The sequence below is a fragment of the Arachis stenosperma genome, chromosome 5 (genome assembly GCF_014773155.1).
Source record: "Arachis stenosperma cultivar V10309 chromosome 5, arast.V10309.gnm1.PFL2, whole genome shotgun sequence".
Classification (NCBI taxonomy): Eukaryota; Viridiplantae; Streptophyta; class Magnoliopsida; order Fabales; family Fabaceae; genus Arachis; species Arachis stenosperma.
In genome coordinates, this window is record NC_080381.1 from 133,627,304 (window position 1) to 133,650,314 (window position 23,011).

Genomic DNA, 23,011 nt, shown 5'->3' on the forward strand with positions numbered 1-23,011 from the left:
TTTTTATTTTTATTTAATAAAATTCAATAATTTATAAAAGTTTTATACATTTAATATATACAAAATTATTTAAAACTTATTATCAAAGCATGTCACAATAGCATATATTTTATAATTAATCTTTATATCCAAGTCATTTAATTAACAAGTTTAACCAAGTAGCTTTAATTTAATTTATCTCTACACGTCATTATTTCTAACAAACTTTTGACTTAACGCATAAATATATATAGCTATATTTTTCATGCGGATTTCGTTTTCTTTTTCAAATTTTTTCAGCATTTCTCTATGTTCTCTTCCTTCTTTGCATTTTTTACGTTTTTTTTTCTGTGTTCTCTGCATTCTCTTCGTTCAAGATTAATGCTCTTTTATCTGATTTGAAGATTTGAATCAAATCTTTTTAAATCAAGCAGTGAAATCAGCTTTGAACATGTATTCATTTTTGAAGACAATGAATGATCCAAGTTCAGATTATCAATTGAACTAGGGTAAATTGAATAGAATCAAGTGGCTGAGTGAAGGATTACCATGTGTTCATAACATGCAGCGGAAGAAAAGAAGGTAATCCTAAAGATCTATTTTGTGCTTAAACTTTATTCCAATAATAAACAATATATATCATATCTAAATACATGTGTACGCTAGTAAAAATCAATTTCTCTTTCGATGGTACAAAGGCGCTATGCGTATCCACACTGAGACCAACCTTTGCTGTCAACTCCTTGACTAATGGATATCTGATCTAAATTGAGAAACATCTTGCAACTCTTTGCACGCCATAAAATTCTTCTCCAAGAATTAGGCTCACATACATTTATGTGTATAGAGGTAAAGGAATAAAACTCTTATGCTTTATTCTCACCATATTTCCTATACTCTTGGCATACATATATATAGTATGAGATTTGTTACTAATTTAGTAATTTTAAATTTAAATCTCAATTCAAATTTGAATAATATTTTGAAATTCCAAATCTGACTCCTTCAAATTTTATGAATCATATCATAACAATTTAAAATAGAATCAATTAGGATCTTCATCCAAATTTATAATTCAAATTTAGAAATAGAATAACTAATTATTCTCAAATCTCATTTAATATTCTCAATTATTATACTATTATTATATTCTTAGTGCTAGCAAAAAATATAATAATATTCCATTTGAATTAATATAATTATTTAGTTGATCAAATCAAATTAATAATTAAATAATTCTATAGCAAAGATTAGAATACTCGTTAGTGTGTGACCCCATAGGTTCAATAATAAGCGGGTAGTAAATTAGTCATACTAAATTTACTAATCAATGTTGGCGTCTAGCAACACTCTGCAACGACCCGATAGTATGAAGTAATATATTTTTACTAAGAACCTTAGAAAAATAAAGTATAATTCCTTCCATCTTTCCAACTCTTAGTTAACCCTTAGAGTATGGTTTAATTGTCAAACTATAACTTGTTACTATTATTATAATGAATTGTGAATGACTTAAGAAACTCATTTCTTCATTCATTCAATCCCTTTGCCAGGGTTTTATTCATCTCAGTCATTATAATCATAGAGTTCAAACTCTTTACCGAGAGTTGACGGATTTCTTATTGACTAATCATTAATTCTACAAGTATTTAAATTATACCCAATATCCATTCAACTAGCACCCTAGGGTATTAGGTGTCCGGAATCAAAGTATAATAAATACATCATTAATTACTATGACAGTCGCAGGTCAAAGGAAACTCTATTACCATGTTCATCTTGAGAATATCTTATTGACAAATATGTGGTAATTATAACCATTAGAAATTCTCAAAGTGAGTCAGTTCAATGGTCATATCTCTATATGCACCATCTATATATATAATTTAATAAATGAGATATATTAATCTTTATCCAATGAAGACCATTATATATATATTGATCTTTCCGGATTATTAACGTCCTTTTTAATAATTCTATGACCAAGAACAATTTAGATTAAATTATAAAAGATTTATCTCTCAATATTATGATTACTATCACAATGATAAATCTCTAAATTTAATCAAGAACCTTATTATATTAACATTTTAATATAATAACAATAACAAATTATTTGACACATGATTGATTGAATTATGGTCATACTCCTTATTCCCAACACTGAGGTGTGGTTCGAATCAAGTTAATGTTGTTCATTAGTAAATTTATGATTTTGTAGTTGAATAATTTTATTTTTGCTTGTGAAAATTGCTATTCATGGTTGATGGTTTGACTTTGAATATAATGTAGAAATTCTGAATCTGAACTATTATTTTGATAAATATGTTTCGTTCCGAGTTTTTGTGTATTTTAAATTATAATTTGGTTTATTTTAGAAATGTTTTTGGTGTATTTTCAAGATTAGACTGTCAATTAAATCAGTGCAAATTGAATTATTGTTTGGAATTAAATCAAGTGGCTGAGGTATGGTTCGAATCTAGCAGTTTATGATGCTATAGTTGAATAATTTTGTTTTTGTTCATGAAAATTGTTGTTTATCGTTGATGGTTCGAATTTGAATATAATGTAAGTGTTCTGAATTTGAATTATTATTTTGATAAATCTATTTGGTTTTCAATTTCTGTGCATTTAGAATTACAAATTAATTTATTTTCAAAATGCGTCCGTGTATTTTCGATTTTTGTGTAATTTTTTTTTATGGAAATGAGATTTGCTTTTTATATTTTTTTTGTTTCGTTCCATTTTACTATGTTACTGTTTGTTTTAAAATTAGTTTTTTTTTTTTAAAATTTTGTTTGTTTTAAATAAATATACAATACACAAATAATTCAATAGTTAAGCAGTGTAAAAATTTAACCTACACATTTTTTATATCTCTTAATAAAAATTTATAAAACAAAATTGTAAACATTTTTAGTGTTTATTCGAATAATTTTCAGTGTATTCGATGTAACAATTCAATGCATTACAAAAATTATTCTTTTTTTCTGCATTTTTGTGAACCTAGATTTATTTAAATTAATAGAATTTTAATTATAAATAAGTTCATAGAAATTTCATGAAAAACTTGAATTCATCAATATTTTCAAAAATACAAAATATGTATTTGTTTTAACTATACATTTGATAGACAATTTAGTAGACAACTAATATAAAAAATTTTAATTAAATGAATATGTCAATTCTTTCATGAGCTTATGTAACACATTTAAGAGTGGGATATACATCATAGCAATAAATCTCAATTTTTCAATAATATCTTTTTTGTCATTACTCATGTTATAAAATATATCATAAATAGATCTTGTAAAACATCTCAAATCATGAATTTTTTTTTGTAAATAAATAAAAGTTATATTACACAACTGTATTTATATAAAAAAATAATAAATTGTTCTAACATATATATGCTTATATTATATTTTAGTCTTTTTTTTTTGTGGTGCTCCTCTCAACAACTTTTTTTTTGTCATTTTTTTGTAAAAAATAAAAAATTAAATTAATAGGTAATAACAATACCAAATGCACCTCAATTCACATAAAATATAGCAAAATATAAATTAAATACACTGTTATTATTTTTCAATTGTACCACACAATGTTAATTCAAAAAGACATATAACTCAACTAAACATGTCCAAAATAATACTAAAAACACTACAACAAAATTTTAAGACCTAGTTACAATAAATTCATAAACAAAATTTCTCAAAAATGGACAAAAACACATGCAAATCACTCAAACATAAAAAAAAAATCAGAAATACTGCAACTTCTATTACCTAATGATAACAAAAAGAAGACAACAACACTAAGTGCATCTTAATTCATATAAAATACACCGAAAGATAAACTAAATACACTGTTATTATTTCTCAATTACATTATAGAATATCAGTTCAAAAAGATATGCAACTCAATCAAACATTTACAAAATGATACCAGAAATACTGCAACAAATTTCTATGGACTAGTTACAATAAATCCATAAACAAAATCTCTCAAAAATGAACAAAAACACATGCAAATCATTTAAATATGTACAAAATAACATCAGAAGTACTACAACAATATTTTATTGTCTAATTACATAAAAAAGAGAACAACAACATAAAATGCACCTCAATTCAAACAAAATACGTCGAAAATTGTTAATGACAGTTCAAAACATACAAACACTCAAACATATACAAAAATACGTGCAAATCCTTTAAACACATGCAGATATAAATTAAACTATATAAAAAATACTACGTAATATTTTTATACTAGCCTAACAATGTTATACTAGCCTAATATTTTTATACTAGCCTAACAATATTATCACCAAATGAACAGTATAATGAGAACAGTAATATATACTTTAACATAAGAACACAAAATAAATCTACTAAATAAATAAAAATATAACTATCTAGTGTTTCGCAATCGAAAATATGAAAGAAAAAAGTGAAAATATTGGACGATTAATGAACAGTACCTTTAATAATATTTCTGTGTTATCAATGAAGATTTGAAATGTAGCTTTGAGATTTTCTTGAATTTTTGCAAAGGTTTTGAGAAATTTTTGAGAAACTTTGAGAGTCATTTAAAGTTTGATCGTTTCAGTTTTAATCGAGAGAAAAAAAATATTTTTTATATTAATGTTTATGCTATTAAATATTTGTTAAAGTGGATATTTACACTCTCTAATTTAAAGTTGATTTTTGTTAAATTTAAATTAATTTGATTAGATTTGATTGAAAAAAAAATTGTATATACAACACAACGGTATATTTTATATTTTTGCAGTAAACAAGCGCTAAGATATTGAATTATTGGTAAGTAAGGGGAATTTATGTTATATACATTGTATTAATTCAGTAATAACGTCCATCATGAGAAGTCTATAGCGCGGCCGGGGTTAGGTTATGATTAATGAATCATAAATTTAAGGGGGACCAGGTGAAGACAACATTTTTATTCCTTTCTATATTAAAACTCATGTATATCCTTAATATTATGAAGCAATGATGATCTCTCTAATAGTTGCTACATATCTTTTTTAATTAAAATGTATGTATAGAAATAATTTTTATTCATAATTATTATAACTCAGAAAATTACAACATATTTTTCAATACCATTTACACCTAAATTACTTATTATATAGGAGGGTATAAAACCATATAGAATTAAACTTCCTAAAATGTTCATTGGTTGAATATTTGAATGTTTCCTTGTACCTTCAAAATAAAAACTGAGCTGGGTACGTTGGGGGGAATCCATGCATAAATATTGAATATTTTCTTACCTCTTCCTTCAGTAAACAATATTTTCTTACCTTAATAACGGGATTGTGTGACAGAAATTAGCAGTAAATAAAGTGAATAAATATAAAAATTAACTTTTAATTAGTTAATATTAATTCATTTTTTATTGTAAAGTTGTTTTCTTAATTTTCACTTTTTGAAAGATTTATAATTTAAGATTAGGATTTTAGATTTAGAGTTTATGTTTAAAATTTATGATATAAAACTTAGAGTAAAAGAACAATTTAAAAAAAATTGACTGATATATATTAATTTAAAATAATTAACTCCTTATTTAAACTCAAATAAAATATGGTCAATAATAATACTAATTAAAACGTAATATAGTTTAGTTTGATGTTATGTGGTACCGACTTATTGAATTGCTGTGTTGGATATTTTTCTTTTTCCTTCAATGGTGTGATAATTTTGGAATGTATCTTTTCAATTAATAAAGCTAATTAAGTACAATTTTGTATAAATTAACGTTCTATTTTATTCTTGTAAAATATATATACCATTTTAACTTTCGCAAGTTTTAGCGAGTTAAAATAGTTTCTATAAGAAAAAATGGGGTTATATTAATTCTTGATGAAACTGAGATAAGGATATAAAAATACAAAATTATGTTTGACAGATAAAATATGCTTGGACATAGACATTATATTTAGAGATATTGAATTAATGTATTTTGTATTTATTTTGATAAAAAAGACATAGAGACACTAATAAAAAATACAACTTATTTTTATTTTTCTTTTATTATTCTTAATAATTTTTTATAATTATATTTTTTATTGTTATATTTTTTTCAAATTTTTTAAATAAAAAAAATAAGAATGAATTAGATTTTCATATTTTGTTTTATTTTATCACCAAACAAAATATAAAAATATTAAATTTTGTATCTTTATTCTTTATATTTTATTCTCAATATTTTATCTTATTCTATTTTCAAAAATAAATACACCTTATAAATCAAGTTGTCTCTTAAAAATCTAATGAAAACTAATGGGACTTATATTTTTTACAAATAAAGACTATATTTTGATTCGTTAAAATATACGAGAATTAAAATAGTTTATCATTATTATTATATGCCTAAACTGATTAAAATAAACATTAAAAGTACTAAAATATTATATGTTCGTAAAAAATTAAATTAGTCATCATTATATATTTTGTGTATAAATATATATAATTTAATTTAATTTTAATAAATTGTTTTATATTTTAATATATATTTTATATAAATAATTAATATTAATGACTGATATTTTATATACAGCTAAGATGATTGTTAAAGTAATATGGTAAAAAAAGAAAAACTATTGGAGCCATCAGTTTTTAATAATTTTGAGTATTATAAAATATTAAATTGTCTTTTATATGTATAAATTTTAAAAAATATGGGTATAGGTTATATTAATTTATGTGTGTAAACTCTGATAAATATATAGATATAAATTATTTTTTGTGTATAAATACATATAAATATAAATACAAATTATTATTGTCAAATACTATCCTAAAATTATGTGTACAAATTTTAAAAAATATAAATATAAATTATACTGATTTATGTATACAAACTCTAATAAATATATAAATATAAATTATATATTTTTTATATGTAAACACATATAAATATAAATTATTGCTAACCAAATAATAACAAAAAAATAATAAATGTTGATAATTACTTCACATTGCTCATAAAAAAGACACACTTAATCATTTGAAAGAAAAATTAAAATTGAGAAAATTCATCCCAGTTTAAGCGCTTGATTATACAAGATGCTACCCAGCTATCAGTCAAAGAAAGAAAGTTGAGAACTAAACTTCAAAAATTAAAATTCCGGTGTCGAATTCTTCATTCACTTGATGAGTTTAAGTTCCTGCACGTGTTGAAGAGTAGCTGAAAAGTGGAAACTATTAGCGGGGTCAATGTAAGAGACTAAGAGTCAACAATTATATTTTATTTTTTATCCATAATATTTTTATAGTAAGAGCGCTCTTTTTTCCTATAAAAACTAAATACCACCCGGTGGTATTGCATGCACAACATAGTCACTCTTCTTTAGTACTTATTTTTGTGAGGGAGACCAAACAAGTATTAGGTTTCTAACATGACTGTGTCGAGCGCCACCATTCCTTCAGCCACCAAGGCTCGGATTCTGGTCATCGGAGCGACCGGCTTTATGGGTCAATTTGTGACAAAGGCGAGTCTTGCCTTCGGACATCCCACTTGTTTGCTGGTTCGGCCTTCCCATACAATGCACTCCAAGGCTGCCCTTCTCAAATCCTTTCAGGATAAAGGTGCCACACTCATTCATGTAAGTTGAAATTATTATTATTGTTATTATTATTTCGAGATATATACTTTCTTTCAATCCAAATTCACGACATGCATGCATAGGTTTTAAAATAAGGGACACTACTGTAAAAGTTTATTCTGTACAGATTGTGTTTTTGTAGTTGAAAACAACTCTGCTGTATAGTGTTAACATCACTAGTATTGTTATATATATATGATTTAAAATGAATTTTTTTATTTTCTGTATTAATTTACATCTTTACAGCATAATTAACCTAAAATAATAAGTACATAATTTTATGACAAAGACATATTTTTAATTATTTTTTCACATTTAGAAATTTTTCTATGTTCTGTAGTTGTTTCCAAAATTGAAAATAGAAAATATCTATCTGTCTTTGTCTCTTTAAATCTATGTTTATATTTTTGTATTTGAAAATCATCTCTGAATTTTTATTTTTTTTATCTCTATATTTCAGTGTTTGAAACAAAATTCAAAGGTTAGGTTTGCATGTCATTACAATTTTGTATTATTACTTATTATTGCAGGGGGTAATAAATGATAAGGATCAAATGGAGAGAATTTTGAAAGACAATGAGATAGAGATTGTCATTTCTCTTGTTGGAGGGGGCAATGTTCTGGACCAGATTACTTTAATAGATGCCATGAAATCTGTGAAGACTATCAAGGTGAAAAAAGTTTTTGTTGGATTCATTTTTATTTATTTGATTTTTTTGGATTTTTCTAATTACCTAAACAATTAATAGTATTTAAAAATATTTTTAATCAAATTCACTATATTGAAACTTTTTTAAAAAATTACTTTTACACAAGATTTTTTTTCCTATAGCTAGTATCAATTGGATTTCTTTTAATACTTCTATATTATAGTAGTACACGTGTAAATGTTAATATTTTTATTCATTCTGCACTTTGCTCAGAGCTTAATAATTTTATTATTTGTTGAAAATAACTTTTATAATTCATTTAGTCTAATTAATTATTTATTGTTAGCTAGTAAACAACTGATTTATTTAGTTATTTAAAGAGATAGGTGCACATGATATTAATATAGTATGTGTCAAAGACTTAATTATGCAATAAAGACACTAAAAATTTGGTGGGCCGGGACAAAACTTTTAGCTCAAGTTATTTGGTTTTTTTGTTTCATTATATAGAGATAATTTCTAAAAAAATAAATTAGAAATTTCCGATATGCTGGTCTAATATGGTTCAAATAAACTTAAAATTCCATGTATACGATCAAATTTCTTATTGTTAGAGCTTATTCAGAGTTGTAGTTAGAAGAAATTTTAGATATATAATCATTCATTTATCTTTATTTATCAATTATTTAAGTTTTTAAAATAAATAATTTGTTATTATAGTGTCAAAATTTGTTACATTTTAAATTAAAAAAATCAACTTACATAAATAAATAAATAAATAAATTTTAGTTTATATGCAGTTAACTAATTAGCTCAAAAGAAACTCTTAAGTAAATGAGAAAAAATATTAAAAATTCTAATTCACTTTCTAAAGTTATTTTCTTGATTTTTAAATAAAAAGATTTAAAATTTTTGTTATTTTGATTTTTAAAAATGATATATATATTTAAAATTGTATTCCTTTTAAATAGTAAAAAATAATTATAAAGATGAATTATAACTTTTAATATTTATGGAAAATGAAATTTGAAATGATTGTGGCATGGAATGCATGCAGAGGTTTTTGCCATCAGAGTTTGGGCATGACGTGGACAGGGCAGAGCCTGTGGAGCCAGGGCTAACAATGTACAAAGAGAAGCGCGTAGTTAGACGCATGGTTGAAGAGAGTGGGATCCCCTTCACCAACATCTGTTGCAATTCCATTGCTTCTTGGCCTTACTATGACAATTGTCATCCTTCTAAGCTCCCTCCTCCCACGGACCAATTTCAAATTTATGGTGATGGCAACATTAAAGGTAGCTTCCCATATCAATTATGTATTATTAGAGTGCAACCAAGGAAAGATGAGAATTAAGAAATAATTTTATAATAAAAAATTGGTTTTCTATACCACAACAGCAGCAACAAAATCTTCTTCTACTAAATGAAGTGGGCTACATAGATCAAATAATATTATTGAACTCTATTATATATTATATTTATATAGAGATTATTTATATGTAGATTTTGTTTGACTATCTCATGAATAGTTTTTCTTGATCTTTTTCTGTCTTTCGCCTCTTGTCTATTTTTTATTTCATCCACCCTTCTGGTATTCTGTTGATCATTTTTATCACATGTTCAAATTATTTAAGATGCGATTTTATCATATTTTTCATAATATGTGCTACTCCAACTCTCTCTTATATTTTCATTTCTTATTCTATCTAATCACATATGTCCACTCATCCATATCAACATTTTTATTTCTGCCACACTTAATTTATGTTCGTGCTCCTCTTTGGCCGCCCAACACTCTATACCATAAAGCATAGTTAATTAGATAGCAGTGCGATAGAATTTACCTCTAAGTTTTAAAGCCACTGAAAATTAGTTTTCTATATTTATTCATATTATTATTATTATTATTTAGTAATTTGTTGTTGGTTCCTCAAAAAATTGCAAATTTTTGTTTTGGTCTAAGAGAACTAGTTTTAGTACTTATAGTTAGGATTTTCCATTAAATATTGACGTCTAATGTCACTATTTAATTTGTAATGTTAATATTAATTGACAAAAAATCAAAACTTTTAAATTTTATAAGAATAAAAAACATCTCATTTATTATTATTATTATTATTATTATTATTATTATTATTATTATTATTATTATTATTATTATTAGGATTTTAGTCCTACTAAAATTTACAACTTTTAAATATTAGTCTTTAAAAAGTTAATTTTTGAAATCTTTAATTTTAATTATGAATAATGCTATATAACTAATAAAATTTATTATCTTTGGTCAATATTTGGCCAATTTTAAATATTAAAGATCAAATTCTAAATTTTAAATACTAAAATTTAAATTTTAATAATATAAAAATAAAGCGTTTGTACAAAGTATTATCTTATATTAATAAAAAGTATTAATCCTTAATATTTCTCTTTGATTATTTTTATTATTCTTGTTAAATATTGATGCATCTCATTTTATTATAACACTAACATTTAACCTACCATTTCTCTATCTAATTTTCTGCGCCAATATTTTTTAATTTTATTAAAAAATACCCACAAATAAAATTTGCATAGACAAAAATAGAGAATACAGGTACATACTTTACAAAGATTAAGATTTATTTGAGTTTTACTACTATAATTATATCAAGGTCAATATTTAGTAGGTTATCCCATGTGCGGTAGATTTGGACGGTAGGTTACATCGCACATTCCACTCATTTTATGAACTATTGCTTTACCATGCATGCTCTCTGTATTTTCGCCACGTCACTCCCCAAATTGACATGACATTTGCAATTTGGCATCTTTTATATGAAGATTGAAGAGAGAAAAATGAACCCCGAAAAAAAGGACCCAGACCTTTACATTGCGAAATAAAATGGAATAATCCTTGCTTCATCTAACGAGGACACACACGTACATAAGCTGGCCATTATTTTCTTAATATGGAATACAGTTCTCTTTAAAGTTATAATCATATATCAATAATCTATTTTGGCATGTGCTATCAAGATTCAATGTCAAGGATCAAAATGTGATGTCTTGGATTTTATATCAAGCAGGCCAAAAATAAAGCGAAAAAAAAAAACAGACGAAGAAAGTTTGGTGGCAATTTATCTTCACTGCTTTGCTTTTCAATGGTGGGGTACAAAATATTAATATGGACCTGGAAAGCAAATAATTAAATAATATATTACTATAATTTCCTTGAAAAAATAATACACTTAATTTTTATTTTTCCTTCTAATTTTGTAACTAAATATTATATATATATTTAAAAACATTATGTGTATTAAAATTAATCATTCAAATTAACCGTTATATATTTATATATATAATATATATTGTTTAATTAATTTTTAATGCATCTTTTGTATTGAAAAATTACCATTCTATATCACTTTCATGTCCTATTTTTTTTTTTTCTAATTTTTTTATCTTTTATAACCGTTTGCTAGAGCTTCGTTCTTTCCTTAGAGTAGCAAAAAACTTATTAATTATCGAAACATTAGAAACAACGGTATTAGAAACGAATTGGTGATGAAGAATAGTTTCATGTGCAGCTTACTTTGTTGATGGAAATGATATTGGAAGGTTGACAATGAAAGCAGTTGATGATGTTAGAACACTGAACAAAAACGTTCATTTTAGACCCTCAATGAATTGTTACAGCGTCAACGAGCTTGCTTCTTTATGGGAAAAGAAAATTGGTCGAACAATTCCCAGAGTCACCATCTCAGAAGATGATCTTCTTGCTGCAGCAGCAGGTTCGATATTATTAGCGACTTAATTGTCTCTGTAAAATCGATTTTTTTATTTATTAATATAATTAATATAATTATCAATTTATAATTGCCTCTGCCTTCAAAAGATCTTGGGTTGATTATGTGCACGGCAATTATAATTTTCGAAACCGTCACAAAAATATGTTAATGGATCAGTTATATAGTTTACATGTTTTAGAAAATTTAAAACATTGTGAATTACGGAATAAGGATATAAGGGAAAAAAAAATTAAATCGTTCTAACCAAATAAAATAATTTACAAAAATTCTAAATTTTGTTAAGAATTAATCACTATATATTTGTATATAAATATATATTGAATAATTTATTTTTAATTTATATTTTAATATTTATTCTATTTTGATGGTTAATTAATGAATGATTTTTGTGTTTAGCTAACGTGGTTGTAAAAGTGATATTATTAAATATAAAGTAAAGCTAGAAACCAAAAACATATCAGCCAAAACCCAGCCAAATATCTTTGGATGAATTCAAAATCTCTAAGAATTAATATATATGGATGTTTCTTCTACTCAGTATCAGAATGTTTCTTTTTCATATTAAATGGATGTTATTTTATATATTTTTCGAATTTGTGATTGTTAGAGGTGGATAAGTTAATGTAAAAGAAAAGAGGAAGGTTTTTATAGGTTTTAATTAGGTTTAGTTAATTAATTTAAAAATTTTTAAATTTTAAATTTAAAAAGTTTAAAATTAATTAATTATTAATATAAATTAATATAGTTTTGTTTAGTTTTTGGCTAATAAACTTTTGGTTTCTTATACTTTTCCTTAAATATATTGTTTTTGGATAAAAAATGTTTTTAATTGCATGGATGTTATTACCATTTGGGGTGTGTGTGTATGCAGCGAACTTGATACCTGAAAGCATTGTAGCCTCATTCACGCATGACATTTTCATCAAGGGTTGCCAAGTTAACTTCAGCACAGACGGCTCAAATGATGTTGAAATCGGAACACTGTACCCTGATGAAAAGTTCCGATGCTTGGAGGATTGCTTTGAGGATTTTGTTCCCATGATCCGTGACAAGATTCTTGGAGGCCCAAATGATGAACTTGCCAAAACCAATAATAAGTCATTGCTAGAAGCCGTGCCAATCACAGCTATGGGCTGAAATGACAAATCTAAATAAACATGTGACCTGAGAATCCATATGTATTAATTCACCATAAATTTGGTGGTGGAGGCAGAGAGAATTATTAGTCTAATTTATATAATAATTTATGGAGTAAAATAGACCTTATTTTCGTATGTACTGATTTATTATTGCTAGGTCAAGAATATACGTACTCCTTCAATATATATGTTTCAGCCTAGCAATTACGCTGTGTTTTCCGGAGCAGAATTAAAAAATAATGCTTCAAGAGAGATGTAATAAAGTTTAATACTACTCCTGGTGGTACTCTTGATGTATTTGTGTAGCACTCTCGGAAGTAATTACTACCATTGTGTAGCATTAGATTATATCTATTTTTTGGTGTCTGGAAAAAAAAAAAAAAAACCTAGACAAGACTAGCCTACAACATCTCTGTCTGTGAAGTAGAGCACAAATATCACTCGAGTTCTAACCACTCAATATACTAATCACCATAAACCCAGGCATCATCAATATTTAATTCACTATCATAAATATGAACATAAGGAATCGAATCACAGACCTTACCTTGGGGAGACCAGGTGTCGTACCAAAAGGATTGATTAATCTCCTCAATGCACCAAGAAAATCATTTTTTAATGTGATCAAAAGCGCTACTGATGCTTCTCCAGCAATTTGAAGCATTTCTCATGGAGTAAAAATTTAACCCTCTCTGATTTGACATATATTTGTCTAACATGGTTTGCACCCACAGCTTGTCTCTGCAATTAAGTATTTGCCACACTAACTTACCCACCATAGCAACATTGCTAAGTACTGGTTTAGAAAATTTATAAGTTTAAAAGTTTAAGTTCGTTATACCTTTAAATCAGAATTTAACATTTTCAAAGTTTAATTACAAAATATCACTATTTAAATCAATAACTAAGAGTTTAGTCCTGAGTTATTCTTCCTTAGAATCACAATGTAATGTCTAATTATTGACTATAAAAAAAAAACTGAGAGTTTGGTTCACAATTAACGAAAATTGAAATAGCAAGAAATTAATATCAAAAGAAATTAAACTAAGAACAATTAAGGCAATTAACTAAAAAATAAAAGTAAATTTAAATTTTAAAAGATTTTGACAAGAGTTGAGAGGTAAAGATGACTATTCTTATCACTAACTACAACATAATAATTATAAGGAGTAAATCCAATTCATCAACTTCTATAAATTGAGAAAAATCATTTAGGTTTAATTAATCCTAACTCACAAGTACTAATTAACTTACTAATTAAAATTAATAAAAGATTAGTGTTAGTAGAAATAAGATTAATTAATATTTCTAATTTATCGATAAATTTGGACATTAGTAACTTAAAATCACCCAAAATGTCCAACCCAAGACAAGAATATAAAATCTACTCTATAATTAAGTGAGACATTTCATCAAATACTTGAAAGGTATAAACACAAAAATTTATAAATTACAAGAAATAGTAAAAACTATGACTAACTATTATAAGAATTCAATTATAACAACTCAATTAAATAATAATAAAAATATAAAACATCAAATTTATAAATAAAAAACATAAATTCAACAAAAATTTATAAACTAAATAACATAATAAGAAACTAACAACAAAGTGCTAATGATCTAAGATAGTAAAACAAGAAAATATAAATAAAACTTAACTATAACAAGATTAAAAATTAAAATTAGAAAAAAATTGACAAAAAATTAACTAAATCAACTATAATTCTAGAAAAAGAAAGAAGAGAGTTTCTCTCTAAAAACATAAAAATATTATACTAAAACTAACCTTAAATTTTTTTCTTTTTTTTTTCATATTTTTACTTTAAATACTAAAAAAATCTGAAGTTTGGAGGCTTTTGAATGTCCAAAATATGAGTATGTGCTTTATTAATGGTGTCATGTGAGGTATGATTCATAGCGTAAATAATGAAAAAATGGATTCTCTCAATTTTTTTTAACAATTGAGGAAGTAAACTATGATCTTTTATCATTAATTTTATAAGTGAGACTAAAAATAAATATAAAAAAGATAACAATGAAGGATTAGAGATCACACTTTACACTCTCAATTTTTTTTAAGAATCCAGATGATCCATTAGTAGTGTGCACGACACATTCACTGTCCATTCTCTAGAAAAATACTGTTAATACTATTTCTTCTTCTGTATACCAAAATATGCATGTGGAAGAATCTAGCTTCCTTTTCTTCACAAAAACATTAGCAAACACTTTCTTATTAAATATAGGATCTTCTTATTGCATCTCCCACAAGAGAGAAGTAACACTAGGAGAACTTTTTTTTACGTTTCAACCAAAAGACTAGAGAAGGATGGGTGGATGGTTCAAGTAGTTTGGAATATGAAAGGACGATGCTATTTCTCATTTTTTGCACTGCACCAAGAGAGGATAATAATCATTCTAAAGATTCTGTTGCACTGCACCAAGAGAGGATAATAATCAGAATGAAGTCTATTGAGAACCTCTATATAAGCTTTTCGGAAGAGAAGGCACGATCTTGGTTATGATTATGAATAGCTTTATCTAACCGTTTGGCAATGTTTGTACCATCTCTAACATTCTTGTACCACGAAAACTACCGACTCCCGTTTCCCAAATCTAGAAGACCACAATAATCTAACACATAAGCAAAAACCTCTACCCTTTTGGGATTAAAAGCTCCACCTCTCACTTTACCTGGGAGAAAACTCTCATTGAAGTCACCCGCACAAACAGTAACGGATCCAGAAAATTTTAGAAAGAGTAAAGTATCGTTTTTGTCTTCAACTTTTGGGGTAAGTTCCAAAGTTGTCCCTAACGTTTCAATCGTCCTATTTAAATTCCTAACGTTTTAAAACCGACTCAATGTTGTCCTACCGTTAGGGATCCGTTAACAGAATTGATGGCCGGACAAAATTGAGACGATTTTAAAATGTTAGGGACTTAAATAGGACGAAAACGTTGGAGACAAAAATGATACATAGAAATAAATTTTAATTTTATCGTTCAATAATATCAATTTTTTACTATACATAGTATTCAATTATTTTTTAATCACATCTAAGTAAATTACACTTAATCATATTACTTTCATTTTAAATAAATTAATTTTACTCTTAAAAATTTTTAGTTATCATGAAATATTTGTAGAATGACTAGTATATAAACTTAATATTTAGATATTTAAATCTTGGAATATATTATTTAGTCAAATTTCTAAAAAATAAATGTAATTAACACATCTAAAAATATATTAATTTTTTTTTTTCATTTTAATGTTTTGATAATATTGCATGAGTAATACATTTATTATTAGAATCGCCGTCGTTGAGTTCATAAGAAGAGGAACAACGAAGACAGTGAGTTTGGGAAAAAGGAATCGAGAGAGATGACCACGTCGGAGTGGAAGCTGCCTCTATTTTTTTCTTCTTCGTTCTTCCTCTTGTCTGTTATGTTTCTCTTTTTTTTTTCTTTTGTTTTTATTTTACAATTTTTTTGGTTAGGGGTAATTTGATCATAAATTTTAAGATTTTGGTAAAAAAGACGATTTTAAAATTAAGTTAAACCTTAAGAATGATTTTGCATGCAAAAAAATATTTGGGACAAAAAAAATTTCGACCTATACCTTAGAGACCAAAATCGTATTTTACCCTTATCAATACCAGTATTTAGTCAAGAATCTAATATTTATCAAATCAAATTTTTATTAATTATTTTTTATATGATACAAAAAAAATTATACCTCCATAATTACAAAATCTATAAAAATTATAACTCGGATAAATTAATTTAAAATATTTTTTATTTTTATTTTAGTGTTTGAATTTTCACTAAAATTATCTGAGAAGGATAAAAAACTTGTTAGAAAAATAAAAATTCAAATCAAACAATGCAATCATAATTCTCGTTATATGTAGTTATAGATAAAATAATATTTTTTTCTATTAAAAAATATTTAAATAAATTTTTGATATTTAATTAAAAATTTGATATTTTATGATATTATGGTAAAAACTTTTTCAATAAAAATAATATTAAAAGTATAAAGAAAAATAAATTAAACGAAATAATAAAAAGTAAATAAAAGATATATATTAAAAAAATATTTAATATTAATACTTTATTTTATATTTAAAAGTTTAAGCTTGACTTGAGATAATTAAATAATTAGATTATTATTAATTATTATTATTATTATTATTTATTTTAAATTTATATATTATAATACTTTTTATCATTATATTAATATCTAATAATATAAATATTTCTTATACATCATTTTTTTTAAGTGCCAGGACAAATAAATTATTACAATAGAAAAAATTATCTATACATATATATATTTATTATTAATTTTTTAAAAATTCAATCGGGACAATTGCCCCCATACTTAATATATGTAGATCTGTCCGTGACAACAAGCCAAAAGATGCTAACTTTTTCAGCCATATCAGTTAATCAGTTCCATAATTGATGGCAATACTAAACATAAGGACTACCAAAATCACATTACAAACACATAACTTGCTATCCAAGAACAACTCAATGCTCACAGTCTAGTCGAAAATATTAAGATCTGCATACACATTCTGTCTGGAAAAGAGAAATCAAATACCACCATTGTGTCCCTGAGCTTTAGAGATACTAATAGTAGTATAACCAAGACTACAAAAAAATTTCATTCTATAAAAAATGACGAGTTTCAAAAAGATTGAAAAAAATAAAGACGATACCTACGAATAAGGTCTTTACAATGAACTTAGGCCATTTTATTAGACACACTCCTTATATTCCAAACTAAAAACTTATACTGACTACTATCAATAAAAAATAGGATAAAAAAAGACTTACAAAACTAAGTCTATGTTCTCGAATTTGGCCCCTTTTTTCATCTTGTCAAAAAATTGGAGCCTTAGAGTGATGTGCTCCCTTGTGAACGCCTCCTCGAATGGAGAATTCTAAAGAAAGACAGACCTTTATCATTTACGATGAACAAAGGGAGTTTTTGCACCTGATGGGCCAACATCTTTCACATTATTGTTGCCGCTTCGACCTTGGCTTGGATGGTCCATCTTGTTTTTATAAACTCTTCTCTCATTCACACCCCGTCCAAAAATAGGTTTCTTTCTTGATTGTAAGATAACAAAGTCTCTATCTATTTTGGACTTCGCGTGGTTCTGACTTTGGCCCATTGTGAAACCCTTCTCATCATGACTTATTTTGTTCTTCCCTTAGTTTTTTCTTAACTTCTGTCCAGCCCTCCACCGATTTTCATCATTAATATTATCAAGAGTAAATAGCCATTTTTAATTATTCATACCCTAGTCCAAATTGCCGTTTCAGGTAATCTCAAAATATTATCGTCGTTATCGGAGACTTGAAACTCTACATCTGCATATGGCGGACAACCAGTATGAACACAGCCACACGGCGTCTGACTGGAACCAGAGCCCCACCATGATGACCTGACGCTAGCATTACCTCCACTACGAGAAAGAACAAACACCACCCATGGAGAAGGAACATTGGAAAACCTTCATATGCCGGGGATTCATTCGAAGGTCCACCCGACTGAGGATGAAGAACCTCATCTGACGGAAATACTTGGGTTAGTTCATAGCCACTTGGATGGTTAGAGAAACTCGAGTTGGAGGCTGAGCGACAACGAGAAGCAGAACGGGAATTATGAAAAGAAGTACGATGACGGAAAGAGCTGGAGGATATTATACCTGAGGGTTTTAGGCAGATTTTTAGTAGATTAGAACACATATTATACATGAGGGTGTCAGTGTATCTATAGTAGAGTCAGTAACCACATTTGTTGAGGTACTTCTATCTTTATTGATGGATAATCGTTCCCTTTATCTTGGGAGTTTGTTATCATCTATCTTTTAGGGAGGGATAGTGGAAGAGATTTGCGGAGGTAGCTACATGTTTGGGTTGGTATAGCTGGGCTCCTTTGTCGATGTCCGACCTCTTTAAAGAGGTCGGGTTTGCTCGTGGAGCCACCTTTCTAGGTGGGCCTCTTTGTTATTTGGGCCTTGCTTTGCTTGTTGATGAAGGAGAAGTGAATATAAATTGAGAAATGAATGAGATTGAGAAATGTCTTATTGAAAAGGGTTTATGCGCTTGAAAGAACTTGAGGATGAGAGTGACTATGATGAGGTTAAAAGTGAGTCGGGCATTATATCCCAGGGTCTTGGTTTATTAAAAGAGTTTTATCTTGGCAAGGACAGGGTTTGATCCTACTTGTTGTGGTTATTGTGCATATACAAGGATGGTGGTATAATACCGCTTGGTCAGTGCGTAAACCGTTGTGTAGGGATGGTGGTTTTATCCTGCCTGCAGTGAGGACAGAGGTTTTATCTAGCTCACGTATTGATGAATTGTTTAGTAAGGACAGTGGTGTGATCCAGCTTGCATATTATTTTGTGTTGGGCAAGGACGATGGTTTAGTCCCACTTATTCGAGTTGGGTCTGGCAACATAACCAACGCATAAACTCATGGCCAGTAGGACAAGCATGCATCATTTTTATCTATGTGACATTGATTAGGTATGATTATTGTATATGTGGTTTGCCTATGTGATTGTTATTGTTTAACTGCTATCTGTTATAATTACTGTAATTGAATCTGGTTGTGCTTGAACTTCATTACTCGTGTTTGCTGTGACTGTTCTTTTATGAGACCTTGTATATATGGAGGCTGAGATGAAATGGAGAAAACTTGGGAGTGAAAGAAACATGATAAGTGAAGGTGAGAGAACTAATAAGAGATAGTTTGAGAATGACGTGATGTTTATTAGAGAGAGAAATATCGAATAAAAACCAAATGAGCATGAGTGCAGTTAGTTGGTCTAGCATACCTTATTATTTTTCTGGCTTAGTATATTTCTAGGCTTGGATTTCTGTTTGTTGAAGTGTTAGAATTGCCTAGAGGATTCGTGTAGTCTTTACATCGTCTCTTCTTTGGAACTGTTATCCCTGCTGAGAACCCCGAAAGAGATGATGTTCTCACCCGTTTCGGGTATTTTCATCTTATAGGTATTAGACGTGATGCACCTTGTTGAGCATGCAGTTTCTGCTTTCATGAAGCAAAGATTATCTTTTAGGGATTTTGATTTTATGAAAATATTTTATATATAATCTCCACTGCTGTATTTTATAACTTGTATACCCTTCTTAGAGATTGATTCTAGAGAAATAGGATTTCTGTTTTTATTTTACTCTTGGGTTGTATTATATTAACTAGTCGGCCTTATCTTCGCAGGTCAATACTAGTGTTGTTATGTATAATTTTTGAATCATATATACGAAAAAAGTGTCATAATTGTCTTACTATGAAAAAAGTTTGCCGGAACACGTAAGGGAAATTGATGGAAGCTCTCTCCCTAATACCTAAAAGTACATGTATTTGACATGTTCTTTACCTTAGTAAAAAGAGCAAAACCTCTTGCAAAATTTACTTAGATTAGTGTTTTGCAATTTATACTCTTTGTGTTGCCAACGTAACAATTACATCCCTTACTTCCTTTATTGTTAAGAATGCCATAAATCAAAATCCAAATGAAAGTTAAGCTCTTGCCAATTTTTTTTAAATATGTCGATGCATTCATAGTGAAGGATAGATTATAAAACTTTCTAATCTTATTCTCTTTCATAAGTAGATTTAATGTGGAATGATATGGAGCAATTTGGATATTACTATGTCATCAATTCAAGTAAGATTTTTAGATTATTCCAATTTTATTAGTTAAATATATCACTCAAAAAATTGTTTCTTACCTGTTGAGAGAGATAAATATTAAATAAATACTAATGGAAAAAGAAAACATAATGTTTTCTCTGTTAATTGTTTATAAACATAGCAAGCTTTAATGCATCAACCAACAACGCCAAGAAAGGCAATAAAAAGATTACTTCAATTAAGGTTGAATTCAATCCCATGTTTTAGATTATATCATTTGTTGACCTTAGAATTCCACATAAACTACCATTTTTTGACCATGCATAGGTTTTGCGCCATTCTTTCTAATAAAAATTTGGTCTCTGGTTTAATGTCATATAAAAAACAAAAGCTAATTATCCAATCCAAAGGGTGGTATTAGTATTCTTTTTAGTACAAGATTTAGCACACATTACCCTTGCAACTTCAAATTTTAGATATCTTCGTACCAAAAAGCAATCATTATAGTTAAGTTAGTTGCCACAATCTTTTTCAATTGTAATAACAAAATTCTTGTCGAATATCATTTTTTTCTCAACAACTTCATATTTGTGAACCATAACTATGCTATATTTGTTGTATTGCTAGCACATTAGGCATCAGAACCATGTGTATAAAGTTTGAACAATATGAAACGTTTTCTTCTATGCAATATAACTTGATATTCCATGGGTCAAGTCGGCAAAAGCAAATGAGAAGTTCTTTGATATCTTAAGCATTGTTTACTATAACGTTCTGCTTTTACATTTTAATCTTAGCAAATGAGCTGGTATGCTATCACTTTTGAACATAATATGCAAAGCTCTCAAATATAATACGAGGTGTGGAATTTATATCATATTCTTTAGTGCACGCCAACTAAACAAAATTCATTATATGTTCAAAGTAATTTTTTTTCTAATTTTTCTAATTTGCGTACTTTTACATTCTCACAAGCAAAGACATTGAATATATTGCTCTATTTTAAATTGATTTGTTAATTATTTATATATTGATTCTAGCTATTTCTTGCGAATCAAGTAGGGCAAAATACACTTAATACTGGAATACCACCAACAGATTTATAATGATATCACTAACATGCGGTGATACACCCTGATCATTTATAGAAAAACAATATGAAAAATTTTAATAACAATGGATTAACAGGAAAATTAAAAGTTTTATACATGTCGATAAACTAAGCAAAGAAAATATGTAGGCCTATTAGCTCAGTTGGTTAGAGCGTCGTGCTAATAACGCGAAGGTCGCAGGTTCGAGACCTGCATGGGCCATTGGAGGAAATTTGTTTTTTAAAGTCATGAATTTTCATAGTATAAAAAAACAGCCTTTCTATGTCGACGAGTGTTGATATATTCTTTTTTATCTTTTATAAATTTTTGTTCCAAGAAAAAAATTGAATTGAGTATAAAACCTTAACAACGATATGATGGAAGTTTTTGAAACATATTTCTACCAAACAATATGTATATGGAGCAAGTTATAGCACTTGTTATGGTACTACGAAATTGTCTTACTATGAAAAAAGTTTGCCGGAACATGTAAGGGAAATTGATGGAAGCTCTATCTCTAATACCCAAAAGTACATGTATTTGACAAGTTCTTTACCTTAGTAAAAAGAGCAAAACTTCTTGCAAAATTTACTTTGATTAGTGTTTTGCAATTTATACTCTTTATGTTACCAACATAACAATTACATCCCTTACTTCTTTTATTGCTAAGAGGACCATAAATCAAAATCCAAATGAGAGTTAAGCTCTTGCCATTTTTTTTGAATATCTCGATGCATTCATAGTGAATGATAGATTATAAAACTTTCTAATCTTAATCTCTTTCATAAGTAAATTTCATGTGGAATGATATAGAGCTGTTTGGATTTTACTATGTCATCAAATCAAGTAAAATTTTTAGATTATTCCAATTTTATTAGTTAAATATATCACTCAAAAAATTGTTTTCTTAGCTGTTGAGAGAGATAAATATTAAATAAAGACAAACTAAAAAAGAAAACATAATGTTACTCTCTGTTAATTATTTATAAACATAGCATGCTTTAATGCATCAACCAACAACGGCAAGAAAGGCAATAAAAAGATGAC

At 27.1% G+C, this 23,011-nt stretch overlaps 1 protein-coding gene and 1 non-coding gene across 2 annotated transcripts; both read left to right on the forward strand.

The window, feature by feature from the left end:
* The first annotated feature begins 7,402 nt into the window (after positions 1-7,402).
* On the forward strand, positions 7,403-13,184 carry LOC130983151 (leucoanthocyanidin reductase-like). The gene is made up of 5 exons (XM_057907336.1): positions 7,403-7,609; positions 8,140-8,280; positions 9,317-9,554; positions 11,826-12,029; positions 12,919-13,184. The coding sequence occupies exons 1-5, from the start codon at positions 7,403-7,405 to the stop codon at positions 13,182-13,184; spliced, it is 1,056 nt and encodes a 351-aa protein (XP_057763319.1).
* An 8,928-nt stretch (positions 13,185-22,112) lies between these two features.
* TRNAI-AAU (transfer RNA isoleucine (anticodon AAU)) lies at positions 22,113-22,186 on the forward strand. Its single transcript has one exon. It is a non-coding gene; the product is annotated as a tRNA-Ile (tRNA).
* The last annotated feature ends 825 nt before the right edge of the window (positions 22,187-23,011 follow it).

What these genes read in the sequence shown, in the direction of transcription:
- LOC130983151 (XM_057907336.1), top strand. Translation starts at nt 7,403, where the DNA reads ATGACTGTGTCGAGCGCCACCATTCCTTCAGCCACCAAGGCTCGGATT. An exon ending in TGGTGATGGCAACATTAAAG is followed by an intron (nt 9,555 to 11,825) that starts GTAGCTTCCCAT and finishes TTTCATGTGCAG; the next exon opens with CTTACTTTGTTGATGGAAAT. An exon ending in TCTTCTTGCTGCAGCAGCAG is followed by an intron (nt 12,030 to 12,918) that starts GTTCGATATTAT and finishes GTGTGTATGCAG; the next exon opens with CGAACTTGATACCTGAAAGC.